This window comes from Homalodisca vitripennis, unplaced genomic scaffold, assembly GCF_021130785.1.
Source record: "Homalodisca vitripennis isolate AUS2020 unplaced genomic scaffold, UT_GWSS_2.1 ScUCBcl_2559;HRSCAF=7448, whole genome shotgun sequence".
Taxonomy (NCBI): Eukaryota; Metazoa; Arthropoda; class Insecta; order Hemiptera; family Cicadellidae; genus Homalodisca; species Homalodisca vitripennis.
The window spans coordinates 25,845-51,994 of NW_025778677.1; the positions used below are offsets into that span (position 1 = coordinate 25,845).

At 31.8% G+C, this 26,150-nt stretch overlaps 2 protein-coding genes and 1 long non-coding RNA gene across 4 annotated transcripts; 2 read left to right on the forward strand and 1 right to left on the reverse strand.

Annotated features, from left to right (window-relative positions):
• Positions 1 to 1,397: 1,397 nt before the first annotated feature.
• LOC124372120 lies at positions 1,398 to 5,423 on the reverse strand. Its single transcript, XR_006923315.1, has 2 exons — positions 5,289 to 5,423; positions 1,398 to 1,546 (listed from the first exon to the last, which is right to left on the reverse strand). It is a non-coding gene; the product is annotated as an uncharacterized LOC124372120 (long non-coding RNA).
• Positions 1,421 to 25,903, forward strand: LOC124372119 (mitoferrin-like). 2 transcript variants are annotated; one of them, XM_046830485.1, is made up of 2 exons: positions 1,421 to 1,554; positions 25,578 to 25,822. In XM_046830485.1, the coding sequence occupies exons 1-2, from the start codon at positions 1,438 to 1,440 to the stop codon at positions 25,800 to 25,802; spliced, it is 342 nt and encodes a 113-aa protein (XP_046686441.1). In that variant the 5' UTR covers positions 1,421 to 1,437; the 3' UTR covers positions 25,803 to 25,822. The 2 variants fall into 2 exon arrangements, with proteins under 2 accessions (XP_046686441.1, XP_046686442.1); XM_046830486.1 differs by lacking the exon at positions 1,421 to 1,554 and adding an exon at positions 5,561 to 5,790 and having other exon boundaries at positions 25,578 to 25,903.
• Positions 12,505 to 16,670, forward strand: LOC124372118. Its single transcript, XM_046830484.1, has 2 exons — positions 12,505 to 15,524; positions 16,039 to 16,670. Exons 1-2 carry the CDS (start codon positions 14,876 to 14,878, stop codon positions 16,398 to 16,400), a joined length of 1,011 nt encoding a protein of 336 aa, XP_046686440.1. The 5' UTR covers positions 12,505 to 14,875; the 3' UTR covers positions 16,401 to 16,670.
• Positions 25,904 to 26,150: the final 247 nt, after the last annotated feature.

The following is a 26,150-nucleotide window of genomic DNA, read 5'->3' on the forward strand; positions in this document are numbered from 1 at the left end:
TGTTAAAATCAGTCTATCATGCACATGTTCAGTCTCACATATACTTTGGAATAAGTCTATATGGTTCAACATCAAAAAAAACTTGGATAAACTACTTAAGCTACAGAAAAAAGGGATTCGTATTATGTTAAGTCTGAAAAATAATGATTCTGTGAAGGAATATTTTACAAAATTAGAACTTTTGACTGTATATGGAATGTACATATATGAAACAATCTTAATTGTAAAAACTGATTCAAGTGTAATTAATGACATACACCCTCACAACACCAGATGGAAAAATACTATAATAACAGAGCACCATCGACTTGAGTTATATAAAAAGAAACCAAATTACATTGGAAAAGTATTTTTAAGGCGTTTGCATGAAAATATTCTAAAGGAAAATGATATTAATATTTTTAAAGCCAAATTAAAAAAGTATATTATAAGCCTTAGTTTATACTCGTTGGAGGAATTCATGTCATTAAAAAGACCAAATTAGCAAATATTTTTAGTAATAAGATTGGCCATATGTATGATGGCATTTTGACACTATTCTTGTACATTTGATGTATTCAAATGAATAAAGATATTTGATTGATTGATTGATATTGAAGAATTTTGAATTGGCGCCAAGCGGTTGAAGTCAGAAACTGCGACTATCAATTTTCGGTGAACTACGGAAGGCATCACAACTTAGAAGTGAGTCGCGACAAAATAATGGTATCGATTTTTAACAATACTGTTTTTGTTATCATTAGTCTATGTCTAGTGACAATAAAGTGTAATTAATTGATTACTATTCTGCAAAAAGTTGATGCTAAACTAGTGTCATTTTCTTTTAATTTATTAGTATAAAGCCAACTTTATGAATTTTCGTTAGTATCATTCCCTTGTCACGATCCCTAACTGATTTTTAATGAATATGTGATATTATTGTATTTAACTATTACACTAAATCGTGTTAACGAATATTTTATACTTTCATTCACATTAAGCTCATGTATGAATACACATATGCATTTCATTTAAATGTGTAAAAACACTGCACAAAGAATTATTATATAAAAATATTTACAATATCCAGAACAGGCAATTCAAGCCTTGGATACTTTACTCAAAATGACAATACATAAATTGGTCAGTCTTGTTTTTATATATAATAATTGTATTTTAGAACATCGTGTAGGCATAGGTTATATTTTTCAAGAAAATTATATTCTCTATGTATAAATGATGCTTTCTTGATTACACAATCGAAGAACATAACCGTAAGTTTTCATTTTCGTATCACATTCACGACCCTTAGAGGAGCATGGAGTAGAGCCCTAGGTCAGTTGTGTCACTTTCCTTCGTGTAGTAATCTCTAAATTTCTTGTTTGTGCTGAGAGGTTAGAAAATAAAACAAAATCATATTATTGTTTTAAGTGAAGTGTTTTTTATTAACAGACTATTATGAACTTTGAAGACTATGAAACACTTCCTACCACCGATGTTTCAACACACATGACTGCTGGAGCAATTGCAGGGGTTATGGAACATTGTGTGATGTACCCCCTCGATTCTGTAAAGGTAATTGATCAGTTTATATATATATATTAAGGGTTTTAAATATTGTATTAATCTAAAGACAAGACATAACTAGTTTATTTTGATTGTCATCATTATCATATGTTTGAAGGTTAAATATAAGTAGGCTACAACTTTCACTACTGAATTTAGCTTACCAAAGTATAATTTAAAGTATTGTAAAGGAGAGTGATGGTCCGGATTTTGGAAACAAGTCTAAAGCTTTGTAATACCTTAGGCCCAAAGGGCTAATATCAACTATTTGAAGAATGTCAATTTATGGTATTTGTTAGTTCGGATAGAGACAAATCATAATATTTTTTTGTACGGAACATTGTTCATCTAACTGATCTTCAGTTGCCTTATTCAAAGCAACTTGGATTATGGCAGCACCTTTGATTACAATTATCTCTATTACTCGACTGTCCAAATACTGATAGTATTAACAGTTGATTGTTAGACAGGTAGACAGCTGGGTAAATGTTTATGTCACGTAATTAATTGATTTTTTTTGGGTAAGAGTACGAGTCTACAGTGTAGTAAGCAGCCACCACCACTATCAAAACTAGATTAAATTATCAATTAGAAATACCTAACTATTGAATAAAAACAATTCTAATTATCGTTATTTACAATTAATTATTTCAGCTCTTTTAATGTATTGAATAACAGTATTGTTCCAAATTAATTTAAGCAAAGTAATATTATTTGTGTACTATTTGAATAAAGACATAGCCTAGTTACAATAGCAATGTAAATATATTTGTCACAAGCTGTCATGTACGTCTATCCTTCAAAATAATTAAAAGTAACTAAATGTTACACTGTTTAGCTTATAACATTTTATAAATACACATAACCTAAATAGTTTTTATTCATAATTGAATTATTACTTTTTTAGATATAAAACAGCTGAACTATACAGTACAGTAATTTAAAATACACAACATAATTTGATTTGCCATTTTAGTTTCAGTGGTAATTCTAAGCAATATATGGGTCAACCTCGATTTTTCTCATATTACAATATAATGTTCCAATAGTCCATTAGAAAAGGAAATGACTAGAATTTCTTGCCGGAAAGCAGTTATAGGGAGCAGGTAACTCATATTACAATATAATGTTCCAATAGTCAATTAGAAAAGGAAATGACTAGAATTTCTTGCTGGAAAGCAGTTATAGGGAGCAGGCAACCGCGAGAATTACCTATTAGTGATCAGGGGCACTGACGTGATCTGGGCTTCAAATTTGGAACTACTCGAGTTAATTTTTTTCTAAAAGAGCAAGCAGCGCGAAGCGCTGCGCAGCGGGCAAGCATCGTGCGTGATCTTCATCTATACTGAATTGATTCAGGCCAAAGGAATGACACAGATTCCTTTACCAGATTTTTACGGAGATTTTGTATTGGGCGGATTATATTGGTTTACTTTGCTTTCCAGCATGTAATTATGTGTTTAAAATTGTTTTACATAATTTACCTACATTATATTGTAATATGTAATAACAATTTATCAGAAATTTTTAATAAAAAAAAGGATAACGCACGATGCCTGCCCGCTGCGCAGCGCTTCGCGCTGCTTGCTCTTTTAGAAAAAAAATTAACTCGAGTAGTTTCCAAATTTGAAGCCCAGATCACGTCAGTGCCCCTGATCACTAATAGGTAACTCTAAGCAATATATGACCGTCTGGCGGTTGCCTGCTCCCTATAACTGCTTTCCAGCAAGAAATTCTAGTCATTTCCTTTTCTAATTGACTATTGGAACATTATAGGCCTATTGTAATATGAGAAAAATCCAGGTTTGACCCATATATTGCTTAGAATTACCGTTTCAGTGGTTAAGATAATCATGAATACCTGTCGGTGATTTGATTGTGGTGGTGACCACTTATTATACTGCAGCTGATTACAATGAATGGACCCAATTTTTTATATCAATATTTTTATAATCAAACTATATTGCCTATTTACATCAATGTAATCAATCAATACTGATTTAAAATTGATATCATCAATTAAATTTAAAATAGAAATGAACATTATCTGTACGGTACCAAGTTAAAATGCATTTACAAATTGTAAAGATATTATCATCTACTTTAAAACTGATTCACCTTAATAAAAATTGTGGTTAAGTATATAAAACTAAACAAAACAACATTTAAAGATGAAAACTGTGTTTTTCCCATTTCTTGTTATCAATCAGTTTGTTTTATTGTTGATTGATAGTTATGTTATTCCGTACGCAAAATGTACACAATTACACTTAGTGATTAAAACCGGGTCTGTTTCTCATACACTACCTGATTTAAAAAATGGAAAGTATGTCTAAAGTGTTAAGCGTAACAGTATTAAAGAAAAAAGGTGAGGAAAGAAGAAGAATTCCCGCATGATAGAGACAATTTCTCAAGGTAGGGGATTCCTTAATATCCTTAACTTCGACCCCAAATACTTAATACATTTTATTATAAAATTATTGCAAAACTAGCCTATGAGAATAACAGTAAATAAACATTAGGCCACTTTGTTCATAACGCTATCAAAAACTTACCAATTTATTAGACTGTCTTGCCTATCCGAGGGCCAACCATCCTACCCGAAGGGCCTATCGCCATACTTGAGAACCATCTGCCCTACCTTAGGGCTTAAGATGCTACCCAAGAGAGATTTCCTTCTTTTTAAGGGGTAATGTTTTATTTAATTAGTAAATCCTTGTTATTCTGGTCACTTTTTGAGCATTTTCAAATACCACCCTACCATAGGCCATTCCACTTGTTTCCGTTTAAGCATATCTGTTTTTATGAGTCATATGGCTTTTGTTGTAATTAATGAAAAATATTATTTATATGTAAAATGTTCATACATTTGAAGATTCAATCAGAGAATCAAAACTATAAAAGTATCAAATATAAAAATGTGATGCCTTTTAAACTTTACTTGAAGTAAAGATCATTAAGAATAGTAAGAGATCATTGTATCAAATTTTGCCATGAAAGATATAAGATATTGGGGTAGGGTACGATAAGCGGACCCGGTTTTTTAAATCGAAATTCGCAAACGATATTACTTAATCATAACCACCGATATAATCAATCGATACTGATTAATTATTTTGAAAAATTAACTTAAATAATCTATAACAACAGCTGTAAACACTTTCAAATAATACACGTAAGGTCTCAGTGTTACATAAGTAACATTTTAATATTCAAAATGGCAGTCAATTTCAGAAAACAAGGAGCAAATATGGTCGTCTTCAGTTTTCCTAATTTTGGTTATAATAATTTTTTTTCATCACTGTAAATATTAAATTCATGTTTTAATGTAAAACATACGATTGTTATTGAGGACTACTATAGATACTTTTATATCGATTGATAATCTAGGATTTGAGAAGCGAACATTTAGGTATCGATGATTACATTCTACGATATAAAAAACCGGGTCCGCTTTTCGTACCCTACCCAGATATTGCAATGTTCTGTAAGCAAATTATATTTTTGATGTGTAAATATGAGGAAAAGTATAAATTGTTATAATTACTATGCATTAAAATGATGTAAAACAATTTTCTAAAATAGTATGTTTCTATAGACCTTTGTATAGACAGAAATAGGCTATAGTTATGCAAACTTAAATAATAAAAAGAAAATCTGACATTGTTTCTTTTCTATTAAAATGATTAATCTATTTTTATACTCGATTGGGATGTAAGTAAAAGATGCGTATATAATCTTACCTCCATGAAATCCAAAAAGAACATTTATTAATGCTTGATGTATAAGTGATCACAAATAGGGGCGTAGAAAGTGGTGATCTAAACAAACAAACAACTAAAACAGCCACAAATTATGATGAAGTATCCTGTCCATACACCCATCAAAGCAGCGATTCCTTGGTGCTGGTGTATTATTTGTGACAGATTCATAGTAATTTAACTTTACAAGACCAATTAATATTTTATAGTAGAACAGCTGATAGTAAATAAATGTGAAACAAACCAGTGTTGTTAGTCATTAGTAGTAAAAGAGGTTATCATCAGACATAATAATTACTGATAAACAAATTGGAGTATTAATTTAAAGTGCAGTAGTCAACCATTTTGTACAAATGGGTAAGAGTAAACTGTTGTGAACATGTCTGATAGTATAGGAAGTGAATATCTAGGTAGAAATATGGTTGCTGGAGCTGTAGCTGGGGTTATGGAGTTGGCTGTGATGTACCCAATAGACACTGTAAAGGTGGGTCCATTCATCTATTGTTCAATACAGTTAGGACGTAAACAAGACCAAATCACCAGTCTAAATTGAACAAAATTAGAACAAATTAATAATTAAGATTTATTTTTAACATACTATTGGTTAGTGTGGTCAAACTGATGATTATTGTCTCCGTACTTTTACAAATTAAGACATTTTTTTAGATTAAAAAAGAAAACTTCTGCTAAGCACCATAAAAAATTATAGGCAAAATATGATTTTTCTTACAAGTCTTGTAAATAATTATAATTATAATGGGGTTTTTAAGTACATACTGTTTTGATATACAGTCAGGAATGTGTCATACCATGTGTTGTGTAACAGTTTTTGCTGAGGTTGCATGTTTCAAGTCTAAAGCTAATTTCAGTCTCATGATGTCCTACGGACAGATAGACAGACATCTAAGATACAGAAAAGAATTTTTTAAATCCCCCTGGTAGACAATAAGAGAAGTTGTATCAACCTACTGAGTATTATGCTTTAATGATGCTCAGCCAAATTCCATGGTTGGACATACACCATAACAGGATTCATTATATTAGAGGAAATGAAGTTTCACACAAAATTGAAACTGTACTAATGAAATATTTCTTAATGCTTTCTACACAGCAGTCTATATACTCTCAGGAAACATCTCCTGCCATAACAAATATTTATTTAGTGTTGTAAGGGTTAATCTAGCCACATAATACATTTATAGGGGGTTCATTAAGTTAGGTGTCATAGCAGTGTTTAAATAATAAATGTTTCTTTGAGGCAGAGCTGGTACTATAATGTAGAAGTGCACTGAAATCAAATCTTGTCACTGGCTTTAGACATTACCTTTCCACTCTATTATTTTTTTTATATGAATAAGCTAATAAATCACCTGTCAATGCAGACCCTAAAATATAAAATGAGTGCTATACTGATGAATCTGATTTCCTCATAAGAGAGCATCATACTTAATTGTCATAGAGTATAATTTGTTAGTAAAAATTAACTTATCAGCTTGGTAATTAAATAAAAATTTATTTCAACAATTAAAATTAAAATCATATATTCTTGAAGTTTTTAACTAGTCCATTTCAAAAGCTCTTCAATTATATTTTTTAATTATTTGTATAAATGTGACAGGAAACTCATTTTATTCAATAGATGATTGTTCGAGTGTCAAATAATTTTCAAATACCTACCTTTTAAAAAATTTTTAAAACCTCCAAACTTTAAAGTCATATAAAAATTGTGATTTTGTCTGATGTTTTCAGCATATTATAATTTCTAATTACTAGCACAAGGAGGGCTTTTAGCTCTGGATTTTTTTTGAATTGACCTAAAATAAAGAATCTAATAATTAAACCGAAACATCTGAATAGCAAAGTGAGACAATAATAATTTATAGCAGAATCAACACTGTATGATGATTTCAATGATTGTCATCACTTTGTTGGTGCTGGATACTGGGAGTTTGTTTTGGGAGCATCATAAAAGGAAAGTATGTGGCTGTTAAAATTTTGGGGTTGACTTTTAACGTAGACTTTCAAATCTTATTTTTTTAAATTCTTTCCAACTCTTATTTTTTTAATTCTTTCCAAATTTTTATTTTTAAAATATTTTCTGTTTTGGCCCAAACGTCTCCAATTTACTGTTCATTCTTACAAAACTCTTTTATTTAATACGACAACAGTAATAATTGTGCAAGTAATATATAATTCATTATGACATATGATATATGAGATGTGTTAGTTCTCTTAGTATTAAAATCCTTTTATTTTATTCATGCTTAGTTAATAGCTAGAACTGACATTGAACTACTACAACGCAAGGCTCAAATAGAATATAAAATGCCCAAGCCACCAAGCACTATTAAATAAAAACTAAAGTACACTTATATTTATTAACCTAGGCACTTATATTTATTATAGGGCTTGAAGTTGAACACTTCAAAGATAAATGTTATATTTACATTTAGAGACAGTCACACATTCGTCTTGAATTGGAACAGTTAATCTTTTCCAGGTGGACCTCATTCTATTCTAATTTTAACTTAAGTTTTTATTAAAAAGGCACTTACTGTAAATGATCAATACAAAATATTAAAGCATTCTTGATGTACTTTTATATTGTTGGAACATATTGGGAGAAATGATGCAATAATCACTCTTATTGTATTTGTTCATGGAGATATGAAGGTTACCAGTAGATCAGTTTAGTTGGAAGCAAAACAACCAGTGTCCAAAACAGATTAAAAACCAGGTCAAATCAACATATTTGTTTCAAGACTATTCTAATAGTTAAATGTTATTAAACTCTGTTTTAGTAATTGATCAGCTAAGAGCTTTATTTGTTAATGGAGGTGTTTAATCCATACTAACAGTTTGAAGGGAAATGTCAATTGGACATCTTGGATGTATTATTCATGAGACCCTAGTGACACCTGGAGTTTGCGTGTGCCACTGCCATCTTTATCAGAACACTGTGGTTCCTCTCACAGCCGGTTTGATCAATGAACAAGTGAGATGACCTTGAGGGCTGGGCCACGAATGAGTAGAGTGGCTGCTATTATGTTACGAAGCTTTGCACAATACAAATTGCAGCGGAAAATAGAGCACAATAATTTGCAGTAATTTCCTTTCCATTTTGACCCATTCTTATGTTTAGTGAATAGCAAACTACCAAGACTACTGATGTGCAAAAGACACTTTAGAGAAGTTTAATGTTCAATAATTCAACAGTACATAGTTAATTTAGTCAAATTGACTTGTTCTTTCCTCTACTATCTGCATAGAAATAGTTTTTTCCTTGTAATTACCCATTTACCCATTGTGGTGTAAAGATAAAAGATAAGAAGTTAAATTGTTATCTATAATTGAACATACTACTCTAGTTTATGCCAGTATCAGTCTGCAATAACACATCAATTTTTAATTGATAAGCTATATTTATATATGTAGCTTGAAAACTGTATGGTCATATATTTCTGATGTTCCTTTGTTAGATTTCAAAGTAGATATTGCGCTCTGAATTTCTTTATCTTTAATTACTGAACTATGACATAAAACTCAAAAACATAATTTCTAAAAAAATACCCAATGGTAAAAATTACAGTGATCAAGATAGACAGTTCAAACAATACAATAAATATTATACTAGTGTAAGTAAACATAAATTTGTTTCAACCATTTAAGTATTTTTTATGCAAATGAAACCCTGTAAAAACTAGGAGTCAACGTTCCTGGTGATGTTTTTACTAACTAGCCTCCCATTTTGCATAACTGTAATAAAAACTAATTAAGTTGAATGACTAATCAAAATCATAAGAGTTTTATAGTACATATGCTTTTAGTCATTTTACAGTTTGTAATGAAATTAAAATGCTTTTATTAAAGAGGTGGAGTTAGGGCTATCAAGTTCTCTCTAACATTCAACCTCATATACTATATATGTAGTGAATTTACAATAGTTTGATACAATTGCGGTAAATTATTAACTTATTGTTTAAGTAGAAAATAACGAAAATGCAAAATGAAATGATATATATATATATAATTAAATGAATTCAAAACTTAATATACAAAAGAACAACTTTTTATGTATTATGATAAATAAAAGAAAAATTCAAAATGAAGAGCAAGAAGCAAAGACACATTCAATCACTCTAACACACCGATTGACCACATGACGGCAACAAGCATCACCACCCGTCACCCCACAGGCTCCCCAGCAGAAAGCCCCTAACTCCCGCTCCAATAATTTTGGTTTTTGGGTATTTATTATGTAATATATAATTAACCGGTGCATTTCCAGCAGTGATAGTATGAAATACAATTATATAAATAATAATCTGACCTAAATATTTGTTCTAGTTTCAGTCTCTACTATAACATTATTCAACATCTCACACCCTATTTTCTGTTACAATACGGGGTGATTCTGATAAAAGTGCGAATATTTTTAGGATAGATAGAGGTTGTGGGAAGGAACAGTTTTTGTTAGTACACTTGTTAATAATGAATTGTTACTGAGAAAATTCAGAGTTAAGTGATATATTAACAGGAAGGCAACTTATACCTACGCATCATGTTTTGCATGATATTTACATGATTTTTTCATGTCTGACCAGCCTCAGCCAAGGCCAAACTATAATACAGGTCGGAGTGCTGCCCCCCCCCCCCCCCACCACCAGTCGCTATGTCACACACTATCCATCCAGCTGGCCATACATATTTATCACAGCTGATTAATTAAAAGCCCGTGAATCATCTGTTATTAGTTGACTGCTAGAAACTCTTGTGTTGTATAAAGGTTTTCAAAGTACACTTAAAAAAGCAAAATGTTTTATGTCAAGTAACTATCTTTTATTACAAAAAAAAAGGATAAAATAGTAACAATTATGAGGTTGAGCGTGCACTTATCCCTATTGAATGAAGCGAAGTGGTTGGTCAGGTCTTATGACATCACAGTATAAGGATACCGGCTTATACTGTGGCCTGGTCATGTCTCAGCATAGTCCATTTCCATCATGTTCTCTTGTGTACTGTTTTTGTTGCTGTTCCTTTTTTGTTGTTGTCTGGTTACATCTTTACGAGTTCTCTTTCTCGTATTAATAGGTTGATGTTTCAATGAATACACATGTGTCGTAAGATATTATTGATCAGCAGTTTCCAAGATAATAGATTGGAAGAAATGGTCTCCACATCTTCTGATTTTTTATCCAGCTTGAATTTTTTTCCTTGGGGCTACCTAAAAGATCAAGTGTACAAGATACCATTAATCAGTGTAGTTATACTAGTAGCACATGTTATTGCAGCAATATAAGTGGAGGAAAACAGCAAATGTTAGTTAATGGTAAACAATCAATGTTAAAAAGTGTTTGACATTGAATCTATGAATAAAAATGAATTTCAAATATTTCTTGTAAACACTACATCTGATTTTAATTTTTATTATGATGTGTTTGTTTTCTATGTAAATAAACATAGTATTAAATTTAGTTTTTGTAGCTTTGTGTTTTTATTCACATATTCACATGCATACAAGTATTAAAATTTTCAATTTACTTGAAACCTGAACATTGGTAACCTCTAGTTTACTGATGGAAAATGTTTACATTCACAAACTAAATAAACTCTGAAAAATGTGTGCTTTTTCAGAACCGCTCTGTATATATGTTTTATTGACTGTTTTATAATAGTATATTAACCCTTTCACTGTAAGGCAAGTTGTTAACTATGTTACCGGTGTCAGATTTTCCCATGTTAACATTTGTGATCTATTCTCCAGTGTTGTGCAGTATCTTATTTTTACATATCTACAAGATTGTTTTTAATTCATGGTCTTACATAGGTACATCATAGCTAAATGAACTATATTTTATTCGTTTTAGAAAAACATAAACAGCATTTATGCATAAATATGTGAACCAAAATTAATGTAAAAGTTTATACAAATGTGAAATAGTTTATATACATCCCCACTAACCTACTCAAATTCAGTTATTATTAACAAATATATGGTGATTAATTATAAAAACATATATTTAAATGTTTCCTTGAAATTATATTGTAGTACATAAGTTTATAAAAATTTAAGAAAAATGAAGAAATAAGTTTTCTAAAATAAAATATTGATTCAAATGTGTATATACATCCCAACCAACCTACCCAAAAGTCATTTATTATTTAAAAATATAAAAGGTTGTATTTTCAATATTTGAAAAAAAAAAACACAACATAATCATCTACACAATCCCTTTTTGTCTGTCATTATTCATGATATTGGTCAAAACAATATGGTACTGTTAAATTTTTCTTTTTTGCTTTATTTATTTCTTTAACCCGTACTTTGCCCTTGCTTAACTAGCTATTGATATAAATAAATAAACGTTTGATTTACAATAATTGCTATTGAGTTTATTTGTCACATACAGGGTTTCGTGGATTATACTGCCATGGGCACATAAAAAAAAATTATATCCAACATAGGAAAAATTGAGGTACATGTTAAATTTGAATTTATACAAAAATAGGTTTAAATTTTGAAAAAAATTTGGAATCATAAATTAGGTAGATCTTACTTGAGTTCAAATCCAGTTTTACTTTGTATGTTCCATTGATACTTATTCATCTTCCAATCATCCTTGTCGGCTTAGTGTAGATTTAATACTGGTAGTAGTAATCTTTGCATGTCTGAGAGTTCTGGTTGTCATCCAATATTCAAGTGTTCATCATCTAGTAAATGTCTTTTCTGTTCTTGGATTCAAAAATCGAGATTCACCAATTTAATACAAATAATAAAATGTATTACTGTATTTAATAACTTAAATGTTGATTAACTTTGATGAAAAAAGGTTCTTCTCAGTCTCATATTAAGCCATCTTTCAAAAGAATAAAATTCCATTATTGTAAAGTCACCAGCTGATCTAAATTCACTTTATAACTCCAGATGTTGTAAACTTACTTTGCATAACAATCTCTTTGTTTTTGATATGAAGATTTAATGTATTTTGTGGTATTTGGTCTAAAGAAATTACTTTATTTTATCTGATGATTCAATTTTAAAATAGTTTATTTATTTCTATCTTATATGTATGATAATTTGTTTTATGTTCTCTAAAATAGATTGCTAGTTATCTTATTTTTAAACTCTATTGATTTATAATGTTTATTGTAAGTTATCAAAATTGTATGGGTGTATGTTCTTCTTCTTTTATGGATTCCAGTGTGTGTGTACATATCGTTCATTCAGAAGAAAAGTGTCACAACTCAAAATTTTTTTAAATGGGTTTTATTGGTTTAATAGTCTTGAAATAAGTTATTCTTTTCACTGCAAAAACGTCACAACTCAAACTCTGCTTGCTCCCACTAGAGTGCACTAGTGTCACTTTTCTTCTAGAACATTCTAGGTTATGTTTTTCTAGCAAAACTGACACATTTCAGTTGTGACTTGACTGTCTAGGAGTGAAGTGCTATAATTTCTCTGCAAAAGTGACACTTTTTGAGTTGTGCCTGTTTGGTTGTAATATTTTGTAAGTACATGTTTATATTGTTTACTAGAATAATGACAGATTTTGAGTTGTGTCACTTTTCCTTGAATATAGCTTTGACTTTCAATTTTGTTTGTCATCCACAAGTCCAAATTTTGAGATGTGTCACTTTTCCTTGAAAATCATTGTACTTTTTTCATTTTGTTATACCTCCACAGTGGCAGACTTTGAGATGTGTCATTACAACTCTGAACTTTTGCAAGAAACTAAATCACAATGTTATACCAACAGTGCAATATTTTGAGTTGTGACACTTGTATTGCGAAAATAGTTCATAATTTATTATAAATATTCCACTGTTAGTACTATTACGATTTATTTTCTTGTTAAACTATCAGTAAACAATATACATTTTATTCATAAATGAATGCCACATACAGACAAAATGCCTTGCCTGTGTGTGCCATTCATTTATGAACTTTTTTAGGTTACACATTTTTTTCTAGTGAAGGCATCACAACAGCCAGTTTAAGTCTCAGGAATGAGCAATAGAACATCCCTGATTTTAAAATTAGCCAAACAAAAAGGCAATTCTACAGACTATAGGCCTACTCCTCATTCACATAATAGTGTTGTATGTGGTAATGAGTGGACAGTGATTAATGAAGAGGAAATTCCAAATACAACCCCAAATAATGAGGTTCAAGCCATATTTCAAACTACAAATGAACTTTTAACTGAACACATTGAAACCCAGCCAATCTCAACGATCCTACAAACCCGGGAAGCTGAACCTGAAGACAAAACTCAGGGTTATGTTGATGTCATTCCTAAAGAATGTACTTCTAAAGAAGTTCACAGTGAAGAAAATCATAAACCTTCGACATCAAAACAGTGTGTTAGTGAATTTTCACAAAATACCAACAAAAGCAGGGAATGTGTGCCTAAAAAACTTAATTTGCCAACGACATCAGCTCAGTCTAACCAAGAAAATGTTCGACCCAAACGAAAGTGTAAAACCGATAACGAAGCTACTGGAGATCTTTTTTCAGATGACCCTAACAGTGAAAATGATTATGACGTGGATGATTCTGACGAGGATCCAAATTACGAGCCAAAAAATGACCTTAATTTCCCTAAAAAACAAACAATATCCAACAAAATATTTAACATACCTAGAAGAAACAAAGTTGTTGTAAATACTAAAGAAAAGGAGCCTGAGATCTTTGAAGAAAATGATAATGTTTTTGAATTCTTGGAACAAAATAACACTGATCTCCAAAAGAAAAAAGGAAAGAAAAGGTCACTAAACAAAGACAACTGGTTGAAATGTAAAGCAAAAAAGCTGAGAAATTCTGGAGAGGAATATAAATCATCATCTAAGTCCAGAAAACTAATTGAGAAAAAGGAAATAAAACCACCATGCAATGATAGATGTAGAATCCAGTGTAAAACCAAAATAAACCCTGATGAACGTCAAACAATTTTCAAAAACTATTGGGCACTTGGTGACCTTTCCCACCAAAGAGATTTCATAGCATCACATATTCAGAACATACAACCAACTTACCAGTACAAGAGAGAGGGAAATAAGAGAAAACCAAACCAAGCCTTTTATTTTGATGTTGCTGATAAGCGAGTTCGTGTATGCAAAGATTTTTTCAGAAACACCCTAGGGATCAATGACAGACCAATTAGAACCGTTATTGATAAGAAAGACGCCTCAAGTGGCTTTGTTGCTGGTGATCTGAGGGGTAAACATGATAAGCATCAAACTGATCAAGACAAGTTAATAAATGAAGGCATCAGGCGTCATATAGAATCTATTCCTAAAATTGAGAGCCACTATCTACGGGCAAACACAACCAGAGAATTCATAGAAGGTGGTAAAACAATTAGTGATTTACATCGTGATTATGTTGAACATTGTAAAAGCTTGCAAAAACCTCATGGAAATTATAAAAAGTATTACGATATATTCACCAAAGAGTATAATATTTCTTTTTTTGTTCCAAAAAAGACCTTTGTGAGCTGTGCCATGCATATGAGACAGCTGAAGGTGAGAGAAAGACCAGTTTGCAAGAGGAATATGAAAAGCATATTATGGAAAAAGATCTATCTCGATTGAAAAAAAATTCTGACAAAGACTCAGTGAGTGTCAACACCATTGTTGCCTGTTATGACCTTCAAGCTGTATTACAGTGTCCAAAGGGGGAAGTGTCCCTAATGTATTATAAATCTAAATTAAATATGCTAAACCTGACTGTCTGTGAGCTGAAAAATGATGCCGTATTCTGCTATACTTGGCATGAAGGCGAAGGAGCCAGAGGCTCGTGCGAAATTGGAACATGCATTTACAAATACCTCAGTGAAAAAGTTAAAAATTGCGAAAACGATATTGAAATTATATTTTACTCTGATAATTGCAGCGGCCAACAGAAAAACAAGTATTTGTTTTCTATGTACTTATATGCAGTGGACAAACTGCCAATTAAGTCTATAACTCACAATTTCCTAATAAAAGGGCATAGTCAAAACGAGGGGGACAATGTACATGCAATGATTGAGAAGCAGATTAAGAAATGTCTGAAGTCTGGACCAATTTACCACCCGGCTCAATACATTTCATTGATCAAAACTGCAAAAAAAACTGGGAATCCGTATAAAGTCAATGAACTAAGTCATGAAGATTTCTTGGATTTTAAAGACCTATGGGCAAACATTGGATGTAACTCTACAGTTAATGTGTCAGGTAAGCTGCTTACTGTTATAATATAATTTAGACACTTTTATGAAACGAGAGTTATAAAATAATTCTAGTGATGAGCAGACCAATAAAGGGATTTCATCTATTATTTCACTGCAAAAACAATCTCAACCGGTTCAAACATAGTTTAACCCTACTCAGCCTTTACCATGTGAAACCAATAATTTAACTTTAATACTTTTTACACAATTTTTAAGAATCTTTTAACTTACTATCTTCTTTTACGTTTTTAAACCATCTTTCCTTTTCATATTTAATCTGAAAAATGTATGTTAAAGAGTAGTTATTTATGGCACATAGATATGCAATCAAGATGGAAGAATTGCATTTTCTTACGTTTTAAATATTTTTTTCTAAACGCATATTTAACTACTTCGAACGGATTATTTTTAATTTCCTACACTTTGTTAACATACTAAAACTTTTAAATCCAACTTTTTATCCTATTGTATCTAAAAAGATAATAATTAAACATTTTACAGTTATCTTTTCATTTCAGGATGTACTGTTGCAATGAATGACATCAAAATAATTAAAGTTGAGAAAGATTCTCCCTTTAAAATCAAGTACAAGACAACTTATGATGACACAGTTGACTTTCAAGAAATTTTCATCCAGCAGATTGATATTGAAGAAAACGAGGATTTATTCGGAGACAACAAGAAGAGTCACACTAAGAAGAAAACCAGAAGTTCAAAGAAGAAACAACAGGTTTTTCCTGTGCATTGTTCAGATGTTGCTTTAAAAAAATTATACGAGCAAAGACTGGGAATTTCAGTTAACAAGAAAAAAGACTTACAATACTTACTTGAAAAACATGTTATTCCAAGTTGCTATGCACCATTTTATAACTCACTTTAAATTTTTGCAGTAACGTTTGTGTTTAGCAACAATGTTATGTTTGTGTTAATGATTTTTATTTCCATTAGAAAATACTTCTTTAAATATTAAAAAGTGCTGCATTAGTTACTTTATATAAGACCAAACTATTGGTAGTAACTAGTGGTAGTAAATGAATGTATTTTGTTATTAATATTTGAAAACACTATTTTTCTAAACATCTAAAATAGGTCCAATGATGTTTGGAGGTTTAGTTCTAAGTAACTAACTGATTTTTTTGTTTCAATTAAAGTTAACTGTCTTTAAAAACCCGTTGACTTATTTTTGTGTCATTACCATCTTCAAAGTTAACCTTTTAATGAAAAGCGGTTTTACAGGAAAATTGACACAACTCAAATTAAATTAATAAATAATTAAAAAAATAATAAACACAAACTTCATGGTTTATATTAAGTTAATTTAAATGCCCTATATTTAACTGATATAAATAATAAAATGACTTTTGGATTAAAGGTTGCAGTTCTGTTAAACGAAAAACTAATTACAAAAAGCACAATTTTCAAATCGCTCTCCTGTAAAATTTACTTTTTTTGAGTTGTGTCACTTTTCTTCTGAATGAACGATATGTGGCATAAACTCCTATAGTTATTTATTAATCTTTTATAAACAAACATAAATTAATATCAACAATTAACTTTTCAAAACAAAACTGGAACAGTACACACAAGCCAGGTTGTTCATCACACTGCAAACAATGCCATACCACTCGTTTCACAATTCCCTTTGCACTACAATTCTGCAACTTTTATTTTGTAACTTTTTAACCACTTTTTTGTTTCTTTTCAATCTTGGAAGGGATATGGACAACACTCTTCTGCTTCAATCGCCTTGGAGGTGCGGGAAGGTTCGGTAGGAGATGGACAACAACTAGCAGTGATGAAAATCATACCGAGACATATTAAAAAAAATTTATTACAAGAAATTCATATTTCGTTCATCAAGAGCATCTACAGCATGATGTGAATAAAAATTTTCTTGTACCAAAGGATGGTTTTTCTCTGTCAGGGATAATAGGCCATCACTTTGGTCAACTCCCATCATAAAGTGATTATATTTCACGATTGGCAGAGGCGTTTTCATTTCAAGTTGGTTGCGGTTGATTGAAGTGACTATTTCATTAGTGTGTTCTGTGGATATGTAAGACACTACTCTTTTATTTCTCCATTTAGCTACCAATACACCTTTTGGCGTAGTGTGCAATGGTTTCTCCTTTCTTCAACTTAGCTGACTTAACTTTTGTTGAAATGAACTATCTATCTAATCTGAGCGTACCTGTGCTGTAAGTATTTCTTCTCTAAAGAGTGGAGGCGAGAGAAAAACTATTATAATAATTGTTCATATAAAGGCGGTGTCCACAATTTACTTTTCCTTGCATTAGGTCTAGTACAACGTTAGCCACATGTCCTTTGCTACCAAAATCATCAAGTACACCTGAACCACAATACATAAGGAACATGTCAAACCATGGGGATCGCACTGTTAGTTTGATCCCATATTTGTGCTTTTTTTCCTTTATGTATTGAAGTAAATACAGCCGACCACACCAAAGAACCCTTATCAATACACAAATTTTGTTGCGGGTAGTACACAGACTTCATTTTATTGTTGGAGCAATCAATAAGGGACTTAAGATGAGCGATTGGATGGATCAGGATGGCTTTCGAAATTTAAGCAACGTAAGATGATCAAAAATCGGTCTCATGGCATAAAATTTGGGAAACAAGAAGAAAACAATTTATTCATTTCCCAATAATCTTAGAGTCTGGGCATTTGTATTATGCCCATGTGTAAAAGAAGATTGAGAAAAACCAACAACTCTTCGATTGATAGGTTTTTCTACTTACCAACTTACGAGCTGGGTACAGTATGGGGCCCACAAAGAACTCAAGTGCATACATGTTGGTTACCTTCACAATTCTCTCTAAAATAACTATACCCACATGCAGTCTGAAAAAAAACTAATTGGAGACTTGTCATCTGGCAAAGGAACTAAAAGCCCTTCTAGTAAAGGGAATATCTTTCATTCCAATCCGGTTGTGAGTGGTCCATTGGAGTGGGTTGGTCTTCAGGATCTTCAACTTCTGACTCTGTCTGGTACTCCACATCATGTTGTCATCCTCATTATCTGAACTCAATACTGGCTCTTTTTTACACCTAGAACTTGGTTGTTGTGCACCACTTGTTCCTGGGGGAAGATCCATTGTGTTGCACTTATCACTAAAAAATCTAAAAATAATGAAAAAGTCTAATGCGAAAACGAACTGCATAAAATGCAGGAAAAGTACCTCTCGAGGAGTAAGAAATTTGATGTTGTGACAGATCGAGTGTTGGCCGCACACTGACAAGCGTCATTTCAGAACAAAGGCTTTGTGGTAACTAAGGCTCCTAGCGCAGAGTAGCGGTGGTAACTAGAGTCACCGCACGCAGCGAATGTGTTAACATTGTTTTTAGTTTATATTAACATTAAATTTTATTATTATGAGTCATTATAGTGTTAATTTGCAACTATTATTTGGATTGTAATTTTTACGATTATTAACTCTTAAAGCGCCAAAAAGTTTCAGCCTAACTCTGGATTAGCGCTCATTTATTAAAAAAAAATTAAAATTAGATTTTCTCAATGCTAATTTTAATTTCTTTTTTTAGATAACAAAATAAAACAGAACTGCAAAAAAATATCTTTTATCATATTTATGGCCCAAAATACACATGATTTACTATTTAGCGTTCCAGCTCCTTTATAAATTTTACCCAATGCTTAAAGAACTCTATTACTGTTTCCTTTTTTTTAATTATGTATATAAATGATGACATTGCATGCTTATATGTACTAGAAAATAAGTATATTACATATTTAATACAAAGTTATTATAAAAAATTTAATTTACATGCCATAAATATGAAAACCAAATATTTTCCAAATTCTTAGTCCTCTAACGGGTGTTATTTTTCTAATTACAAAATAGTTTTCAGATGTTTATAGAAGTTAATAAAAGATTGTAACACTTATTGGAGTAAAAACAAGCCTAAATATAAATAATAAAAATAAATGTAAAATTTCGGAACAAGAGCCAAAATACATAATTATATAACTATAAGGAGTAAAAGTATTTCTACGAGGAAAAAAGACTTTTATACAGTAAATGTAGGGTTAACAAATAAAAAAGTATACATTTGGTGTGTAATACTGGGTAATATGCATGTCCTAAAAGTTGGGCAGGGTGTGAAAGGCCTCAAAGCACCCTTCCGGATGAAGCCCAGGATGTGAAACACAGGTCTTGCACACATAAATTGTCTCTTTCCGTAAACCTTTCTTTAAACACACAACACATCTGGCTCTTCCACCATTAGGTTTCCTTGCCATGAAATGTTTTCCATGAAGTCTTTGTTCAGGTGGCCCTTGCGCGGGTCGTCCCCTCTACGGCTCTTTAAGGGTTAAGTAATGTGCTATGATAATGTCAATTGCACCATTATATATATCTAAAGAGAAATAAATTCTAATTCATTAACTGAAACAAATGTTTTATTTAAACATTATTTATTTGCATCACTACTTGTAAGTTTCCAGAGATAATAGAAATGGAGTTAGTCCAACAGAGTGATTATATTCTGCTGGCATCCTGATCACAGATACACAAACACATACACCAGGGGCTGTTATATAAGCCTGTATAATAATGAGAGCATACTAAACATTAAAAAAATTAAAATAACATCTAGATAGTGAGTCTTATCAGAGTCTAAAAGATTCATGAAGTTACTTGGAATGATCAAAAAATAGTATAAAAACTGCTTTTGATTGTATTAAAACCTCTGAAATGCTCTTGGAGTTTTAGTTGCAGTATCATTTTGCTGGTCATGAATGAATTCATTACTGCATTTAGGGTATTTGTAGGAATAAATCCTGATCCAGCCTTTGGTTTTACAAGAGAAAGAGACCTTCTGTTAAAACTTATATGTGGTGAAATATAGATAGTGCTATTTATTTTATTTTTTTTTTTTTTAGAGTTGTAATAATTTTGAATTTTGAAATGTATAATAACCTTATTTTGATAAATTAATTTCAAATATAGGACACATTTTGTCATTGTCACTCTTAACTTAATATAATATGTTTTTAACTTTTCTTTAATGTAGGCTATTTACTGTAGTGTGGCAATAAATGTTAGCATTGGTTGAGAAGAAATCTTCTGTAATACAGTCATGTAATCAAAAATCTACCTTATGATCTATCTTTAGTTGTGATGTCATAAAGATTTATTAAAGAATGTATTATCTATGGTTCTTTTTACTTATTCAACCACAAGCAATTTATACAAAAGCTATGGGGACAGCCATCAGTTTATTAAAAAACCTTAAATTTTAATTTTAAACATAATCTACACTTGTCATCACCATATTTAACAATTTAGTCTACAGATGTCCAAAGTGAAAATGTTAATGGGCTGAACATTAACAAAGTCTATCACTCATGTGACTGGAAACACTTCATTTCTGTCTATCTATCTGCCTGTTGTCTGTCCGTTCTTACTATATTTCAAAAAATACTGACCCATAGGTTTAAACAAATAAATCAATTTCTCTTTAAACAGCCATATTATTCCAACATATTATACTAATATGGAAATTTTTAGGCTTTTACTGCAGAGTTTATTTCTGGCCATATAAAATTCTGTAATAATTATCCAAAATTGTTGAGGTACTTTTTTACAATTACTAATTTTTACAATTATATATTTCTCTACTTTGGCCGGAATGTATTACTTTAAAAAAATTAAAATAGAATGTGAGAGTGTCCACAATACAAATGACAATTTCCAACAAAGGCTAATGGCTCATGTGGGAAGTTTGCACACTGACTGATCTTGTTCACATTACTGAGGTTACTGAGGGTAAGATGCCACAAATGTTGTGTAGTGCGTATGTATACTCAACCACAAGATCTACAGGCATATCTAAATGAGTAAATATTTCTACCAAGGTCTTTGTAACTAAATATGTATACAATCACAAGTAGGCTTTTATTTATGTTCAGCCAATGACTCATTAATTTAATTTTATCTATTTTACAAGCAAATTACATTACATCTTTTATATCAGAAATTATAATTGTTCAATGATAAATATTACATTAACATAAGTTCTAATATGCTGTGTAAGTTATGAGTTTTTGATTTTTTCTGCACCATTAAAGCAGATGCGTTTTTGTGTAAAGATTGGTGTTTAATAATATATTGAAATCATTTAATTTCATTCAGTTGCGGCATTTCTTCAGCATATAATATTGGTGTAAGAATCATATCAGAATCTGTCTTCTTGTGCAATCAGATCTTTGTCAGATAATGGGCTTTACTGTATGCATGGACATGAGGAGGAGACAGCAGGTGTTGTGACCACAGATTGACCTTTCTCGAGGGAATCCCAGCCTCCTGTTCAGTGGTCAGGTACCATGAGTCATAAATTAGCAGCATGACACAACCACTGATGATGCTCAATCACGCCGAAAAGGAATATAACCTTTCCCTTACGAAATATCCTCTGACAAAATAGTTACATCTTGTTGGTTTTTAAAAGGAAAATCTTATTAGAAATATGAGTATTTATTAAAACTATGACATTATTTAGGGGAAATGTTTAGTCCTGGGAATTCTTTTCAAGATTGTTTTGTCACTTATTACACTAAATATATCATAATAAACAAATTTGCAAATTTTATTTATAAACAAGTGGACAACTTATTGTTTCACTTTGGTTATTATAACATTAAGAATTTTGGTATTGATTCATTTGAAACACAATCTCAAATGATGGCCAATGATCCGGAAGAAACGTTAAAAATATTGTTCAATAGTTTATCTTATTACACTATGGAAGTTAGGCAGTTTATCCCTTAACAGTGTTTCACTCACCTTGTGTCATAATTTAGCAGGAAAACATAATTCAAAACCTATTTCAGTTAAAAAACCTGGCCTCTTCATCTTTTTTTCATATTTTCCTCTGAATCATAACTAGGTAAAGTAGGTTCTATATATAATGTATTGGGGACTGTAATCAGCAACTTATAAAAGAGTAACAGATGCTTCCATACTCTAATTTTTATCCACAGTTTCATCGCACATTTAAAATAGTTACAGTACTTTAAATAATTTAAAGAAATGAAACAAAGTTTTTACTATTTTGGGTGTTGTTTAGTTCCTGTATACTTTAAGTAATGAAAATTAAATTTGAGAACGTCAATATTTCCCAAAGGATCAATGGAACATAATAATTCATTAAAAACATTATTAATTATAGGTGATGTAAAAAGATACAAAAATTATTACAGATGAAAGAACTTAAATATGACACTCCAAACTATTGTCATTCAGTTGCTCGATAGTTCGTGAATATTCGGCTCATATGTCAAAGTCAAAGTCAAATCATTTATTGCCACAAACAATACAAGGATTGCACAGGCAGAGGTCAAATTAAAGTAAAATTATCTAAATTACTAAATTTAACATTACATACAGAACCAAAACATAACATACTAAAACTAGTCTTTCTTCTCAAGTAAGTAATCCTGGACACTGTAATATTCCTTTTGAATTAAAAATTCTTTCAATTGGCTTTTGAATTTGTTGGGCTCCTTAACATTCTTTAGATACTGTGGTAGAGAATTAAACAATGATATGCAGGAGGAATATGTTTTATTTCTGAAAAAAGTGGTGCTATGGCGAGGTAGGGTTATGTTATTGTTGTGACGGAGTTGGTATCTATGAGTATGTGTAATATGAGAAGTAAATAAACCAAAATTCTTGATTAGAAATGTCAGGCTGTTGAGGATGTATATTGATGGAAAAGTGAGTATGCCTTTCTCTCGAAATAGCGATCTGCATGACTGATTTCCGGCCAAGTGAAAAACTATCCGAACAGCTCTCTTCTGCAACCTGAAAACATACTGCGTCTTGGTGCTTTCATGGCCCCAAATTGGTACTGCATAAGATAAATAAGGGTAAAAACAACCATGATAAGCCAACAAGAGGATGTCAGCACTTTTGAAACAGGCAAGTCGAGACAATAAAAAAATACTGCTACTTAGCTTACCTGTAACTTTCTCAATATGGTTTGAGAAGTTCAGATTACGGTCAAAAACAACACCAAGATAATTAACAGTGGCTGACGGACTAAAATCGGTATCCCCTATGATAATATTCAAACATTCATTATCCAACTGGTTTCTGATTGCAAAATCAACTAGCTTGGTCTTTGCTGTATTAATACATAAAGAGTTTTCCTCCAGCCACTGAAATAATGAGCTCCCGTCTACGAAAATTTGATTCTCCAGCTGTGGTTTACTCTTACTGGAGACTACGAGGGATGTGTCATCAGCAAATAAGTACAAGTGAGAGTCCGAAATACACCTGGCTATGTCATTTACAAAGAGGAGAAAAAATACAGGACCAAGGACCGATCCCTGGGGCACCCCGGTTCTGACAATTAGTTCTTGAGAAAGTTTTTTTTTTAGCAGTCCGTCAGCATCCATATAGGGAATCTCAACCATCTGTTTTCGACCAGTCACATAAGAATGTATCCATTCAAACACTTTGCCTCTCAGCCCAAGATACTCCAGTTTCCTCAAAAGCAAAGTATGATCTACCACATCGAAGGCTTTAGATAGGTCTAAAAAGAGCCCATGCACATGTTCCTTGTTATCTAGAGCCTTTGTTACGTCTGATATAAGACTAAACATTGCGTTTGTTGTAGACAGACCCTCTCTAAAGCCATACTGATGTGCATAAAGAATATTGTTTGAAATCAGAAAAGAAGATAACCTTGCAAGAAAGAGCTTCTCGAATACCTTTGAAAACGTGGATAAAATAGCTATAGGACGAAAATTATTTATGTCATGATCACTGCCATTCTTTTTATAGAGGGGTTTTACGATAGATAATTTAAGAGCTGTAGGGAATATTCCCTCCTCAAAAGAGCAATTAATCAAATATGTCAGTGGCCCAACAAGAAGATCAGCACAATTCTTCAAGAGATTAGATGATATTCCATCAAATCCCGCAGAGCTACCAGGCTTCAGCGATTTGATTACTTTAAGGACTTCTCCTTGATTTGCAGGAAAAAGAACCATCGACGAACACACTCTTTCAGCTGGGGAATAACGATAAGACATAGACCCAGATGAGTCAGCATGACTTTTAACTCTTTTGCCCACCTCAACGAAGAACGTGTTGAATCTGTCTGACACAGCCACTGGGTCCCTCAACAGTTTACCCTGCTCGTCTTTAACAAAAAGTTCTTTGAAAGCCTTTACTCTTTTTCCAGGAATCATGTCATTAACAATATTCCAAGATGCTTTTTGTTTGTTGGTGGCTTTTTGTAAATGGCTAGTAATTGCAGCAGCCTTGGCAGAGTGGACACGTCTTCTAAATTCCTTTCTAAGATCAATGAAAGATCTCTTGAGGGGATGAGTTGAGTCTAAATCCCTAGACAATGAGTAGAGGAATAACATTCTATCACGGAGGTTCTTAAGATCCTCATCAAGTTTTTATCCTGCCACAATATTTCCTTGTCCTAACTTTGGATGTTTCTTCTGGGAAGGCAATGCTGAAGCTGAACTCCACAGCAGATAGGAAACCATCAAACTTCTCGCTCACATCCCTTCCAGCCACCATTTCTTTCCAGGATTCTCTTCGAAGAAGATTTGTGAAGATGCTGATGTTATTACTGGAAAAGAATCTACAGGTTTTAAACTTTAAATTAGTGTGCTGAGGTGAAACCGATAAAGAGATGCTCTCCAACTGTGCGTGATGATCAGAAATCCCAGTGACAAGGACAGTGGATGAAGCCTGCTGTCTAGGGATATTTGTAAATATGTTGTCGATAAGAGAGCATGAACCGCCGTATTCTCTAGTGAATGAAGTAATTTCACTATAAAGGCCAAAAGATGAGACAAGTTCCACAACCTTTCCAGCACTCCCGCCGACAACTGAAAAATCCACATTGAATGTTATTGTCTTGCAGAGTATATATATTAACATTTAATAACTTAGGATTCCTAAAACCATGTTAAAAAATTGTTATAACTTAATGTAATTTTTAATTATTTCTATTTATATTGACCTATTTGTAACTACATTGTTGTAGACGAGGATGCAAAGCCTGTCAGGTACCACTTCGTACCGGAGTATCGGAGAGGTGCTGCAACGGATGGTCTCGCAGGAAGGGATCCTCAGGCCAGTCCGAGGCATGGGCGCTGTCGTCATGGGGGCAGGACCGGCACATGCACTCTACTTCTCATGCTACGAGTACCTCAAGGAGAATATGACTCACCGTGGACTCAACAACCATCTCGCATATGGTAAGTGGTAGGGGAGAGATTGCTCAGTGATGGCAATTTTAGCAAAATTTAAGTACTTTTTCAAAATTTCATAAACAAAATTTTGGGTAACAGGGTTATTTATAGTCACATGAAAGGATCAATATTATAACAAATAAAAGTAGTACATTTTTGAATCCTATACTTTTAGTGGCTTTTAAAACAATTGAAAAAACACAAATTTTATCAATAAACATAAGTTTACTTACTGGCTCAACATATGTGCTTTTTTCTTTTAGAAAACATTTAGACTAGAAAAGAAAATGTATATAACTTGTGTAATTTGCATTTGTGCTATTTTGAGGAGGGTGAGGGTTTCTTAAAAAAAGATAAATTGTCTA

Excerpts from the sequence above, each read along its gene's own strand:
- LOC124372118 (XM_046830484.1), top strand. The coding sequence starts at position 14,876 with ATGGAAAAAGATCTATCTCGATTGAAAAAAAATTCTGACAAAGACTCA. Across the intron at positions 15,525-16,038 it reads CTCTACAGTTAATGTGTCAG|GATGTACTGTTGCAATGAAT; the intron begins GTAAGCTGCTTA and ends TTTTCATTTCAG.
- LOC124372119 (XM_046830485.1), top strand. The coding sequence starts at position 1,438 with ATGAACTTTGAAGACTATGAAACACTTCCTACCACCGATGTTTCAACA. Across the intron at positions 1,555-25,577 it reads ACCCCCTCGATTCTGTAAAG|ACGAGGATGCAAAGCCTGTC; the intron begins GTAATTGATCAG and ends ACATTGTTGTAG.